General features: G+C 41.3%; 1 protein-coding gene across 1 annotated transcript in view; it reads left to right on the forward strand.

The window, feature by feature from the left end:
• Positions 1–1,064: 1,064 nt before the first annotated feature.
• The window catches only part of LOC123972407 (tripartite motif-containing protein 16-like), a 4,701-nt gene continuing 1,779 nt past the window's right edge, over positions 1,065–3,986 (forward strand). The window contains exon 1 of the mRNA XM_046051906.1: positions 1,065–2,866. Within this exon, the coding sequence (XP_045907862.1) occupies positions 1,160–2,866 (1,707 nt within the window). The 5' untranslated portion in view covers positions 1,065–1,159. The remainder of the gene's footprint in view (positions 2,867–3,986) is intronic.

The raw sequence follows: 3,986 nt of genomic DNA on the forward strand, positions 1-3,986 counted from the left end.
ATATCTTGAACCAAGTCCAGTTGCCCCAAAGTTTTAACCCACCTTGGATGACTTCTAATAACAAATTCTGTCTGATGGCTGAACTTGAAGTTCCATAATGATTAAAAAGATTCTCTTCATATCAATAATATGAATAAAGAATATTCCCCACATCATTTTTGATCATCATGACAATAATTTATGGTTGGAGATTTATGTTGTTCCTGAGACATTTTCTCAGTCGTCACTCAACTAGTGAGAGACTCCGCTTTTACAACAAGTGAAATACTGTATTTTAACAACAAATCAAAAATGTGCAGCCTATATCAGATCCAGCCATATGATCATGAAGTGAATATATGATTCTTTACATTTGTTTACAAGTATTTCCATGTTGTTTAACCAGAATTCAACAAGTCAGAGATATTTTAACCTACATTACCACATACTATTCACAACAAACTGACATAGTGTAATATTACATATATTTAAACTTGTTTTTACTGATGTTGTTTGAAACTGCTCAGGAGTCAGTGAAGTTTTTCCATGTCTTCCTGCAGTGAACATCACAACAGGTTAATAATTGAAATGTGGAAACACAACACAACACAAGAGGGCGCCTTCATCCTGTTAACTAGGGATGACTTTGGTTTGCCTTCCTTTATTTACATTAACAAGCAGTGAGAACATGATTATACAGCAGTTTAAATATTTTTTGACAATTTAGTTTGATTATTGTCAATCAAATGGTTTTAACCAGTAAAAGAAAACTGAACAGAAGTTATAGAAGAGTTGGATAAATTTGGAGCCATCAGCAAAGCCTGAGGAGCCTGAAGAATTATTTTACAACTAAAAACTTAGGGTAGCAGTTTTAACTGAGGCTCATAGTAAATGAAGAAACAAGATTCAAATCCATAGAGCTGCTCTTCTTCTTGAAATGAATTACCAGTTTATTAGTTTGTTTACCCCTCCTTCTTCTTCCTGCACTCTGTCCATACACTTCCTTGTTCCCTCCCCTTCAGATCTACAGTTTGAAGATGGGTGTGACCAACATGTGGTAAAGTGCAGGAGCTGACAGACCCCATTCGCTGCAGAAACACATGCTGTTTGGATCAGAGCTCTATGTAGTTTCACTTCTAAGGAAGTGAAACTCAGACAGTCATTGCCACTGAGAGGTGAAATGGCGCAGAAAGGAGTTCAGCTGGACCAGGAAATCTTCTCTTGTTCCATCTGTCTGGATCTACTGAAGGATCCGGTGACTACTCCCTGTGGACACAGCTACTGCATGAACTGTATTAAACGCTTCTGGGATGAACAGGATGAGAAGAAAATCCACAGCTGTCCTCAGTGTAGGCAGACCTTCACACCGAGGCCTGTCCTGGTGAAAAGCACCATGTTAGCAGATTTAGTGGAAGAACTGAAGAAGACTGGACTCCAAGCTGCTCCTGCTGATCACTGCTATGCTGGACCTGAAGATGTGGCCTGTGATGTCTGCACTGGGAGAAAACTGAAAGCCCTCAAGTCCTGTCTGGTCTGTCTGGCTTCTTACTGTGAGAAACACCTCCAGCGTCATGATGAGGTGACTTCGTCAAAGAAACACAAGCTGGTGGAGCCCTCCAAGAAGCTCCAGGAGAACATCTGCTCTCGTCATGATGAGGTGATGAAGATGTTCTGCCGTACTGATCAGCAGAGTATCTGTTATCTCTGCTCTGTGGATGAACATAAAGGCCACGACACAGTCTCAGCTGCAGCAGAAAGGACCGAGAGGCAGAGAGAGCTCGAGGTGAGTCGACAAAACATCCAGCAGAGAATCCAGGACAGAGAGAAAGATGTGAAGGTGCTTCAACAGGAGGTGGAGGCTATCAATGGCTCTGCTGATAAAGCAGTGGAGGACAGTGAGAAGATCTTCACCGAGCTGATCCGTCTCATGGAGAAAAGACGCTCTGATGTGAAGCAGCAGGTCAGATCCCAGCAGGAAACTGAAGTGAGTCGAGTCAAAGAGCTTCAGGAGAAGCTGGAGCAGGAGATTACTGAGCTGAAGAGGAAAGACGCTGAGCTGAAGCAGCTCTCACACACAGAGGATCACAACCAGTTTCTACACAACTACCCCTCAGTGTCAGCACTCAGTGAATCTACAGACTCATCCAGCATCAAGAAACGTCCTCTGCGCTACTTTGAGGATGTGACAGCGGCTGTGTCAGAAGTCAGAGATAAACTACAGGATGTTCTGAGTAAAAAATGGACAAACGTCTTACTGACAGTGACTGAAGTGGATGTTTTACTGTCACAACCAGAGCCCAAGACCAGAGCTGGATTCTTAAAATATTCATGTGATATCACACTGGATCCAAACACAGCCAACACATGTCTGTTATTATCTGGTGGGAACAGAAAGGCAACAGTAGTGAATCAACAACAGTCTTATTCTCGTCACCCAGACAGATTCACTATGTATTTGCAGGTCCTGAGTAAAGAGAGTCTGAATGGACGTTGTTACTGGGAGGTGGAGTGGAGAGGGGGAGGAGTTTGTGTAGCAGTCGCATACAAGAATATCAAGCGAGCAGGGAGCTTGAATGAAATTGGTTTTGGACGAAATGACAAATCTTGGGCGTTATATTGTGACAGAAACAGTTCAAATTTTTGGTACAACAAAGTCCAAACTCCCGTCTCAGGTCCTTGGTCCCCCACAGTAGGAGTGTACCTGGATCACAGTGCAGGTATTCTGTCCTTCTACAGCGTCTCTGAAACCATGACTCTCCTCCACAGAGTCCAGACCACATTCACTCAGCCTCTCTATGCTGGACTTTGGTTTTATTACTGGTCATCTGGAGACACTGCTGAGTTGTATAAACGCAATTTGAAAGGAAGAGACCATTCATTATTTTCTTTGACATAGATGAGATTCTGATCAAACAAACTGTGTAGATGAAGTTACAAGAAGAACATTGAACAACAGTCACTTAACAGATAATAATCACTAAAGAGGATTTATTATACAGACTTAAAAAAGTCACAATTCATTTGGTCAAGTTTGGGTGTGAAGAAGTTTAACTGACTCACATAAGAAAACAGATATTGTGAAGTTGTGGCTAATTTCATTTATTGTTGTTGATTTTCATCAAGATGAAACTTCAGAATGAGGTTGTCATGTTGGTTCAGTGTTTAGCACTGTCACCTCACAGCCAGACCATCCTGGGTTGTAAAGTTTGAATCCAGAATTGATTGAAACTTCTTGCGACTTATTTTGTCCAGGGTGGAATCTGTCAGTCCACTAAACAGCCTGCTTTGCTCAAGAGGTTTTCTTATTGATCCTCAAAAATCACTCATTTATATACCCTCTTCCTTTTCTGGGCCTTACTGCAAGGCCCACCTTTTCTAAACTTCTATCTGACTTTGACCCCATTATTTTGTTATCTAGGCTCATTCTGAAAATAATCGTGAATTTCCCTGCATCAAACTATTAAAAAAATAAAAGATTTATTGCAACATCACTTGTAATCATTTTAATAAGAATGTGCTTGTTCATGTGCTGCATGAGGATGACAGTCTCAGAAAGTACATTCTGTTTATGTGCTAAAGTCAAGGAAAAGATGAAGGTCACGAGACCCATGTTCATCACAATAAATGGGAACACTCATGTGTGAGAAGCAATGAGCCTTCTCTACAGGAATGCCAAGGTGCCTAGGTATTGATCGAAATAGCCCAGTACCAAGTAGTATCAAAACTTCTCCAGTTAAACCAGTACTGCATTCAATCCTTTTTGTAACTAGATTGGGAAAATGCTTATGTCAGATGAAGTTTTGGTGTTTTGGTGTGCGGTCTTTGGGGTGTACCAGCATCTGTCTTAGTGTGTTCTTGGGTTTAAAAAACACAGGGATGTTATGTTTGTTGAAAATCCTCCTGAGTTTCTCTGATACTCCAGACACGTATGGAATCACAATGTTGTTGCGTTTGACCTTCTTTTCCTCCTCCCCTGTAGTTTTGTTCTTCTTGGATCTTGTGGCTGT

The sequence above is a fragment of the Micropterus dolomieu genome, linkage group LG06, assembly GCF_021292245.1.
Source record: "Micropterus dolomieu isolate WLL.071019.BEF.003 ecotype Adirondacks linkage group LG06, ASM2129224v1, whole genome shotgun sequence".
Lineage (NCBI taxonomy): Eukaryota > Metazoa > Chordata > Actinopteri > Centrarchiformes > Centrarchidae > Micropterus > Micropterus dolomieu.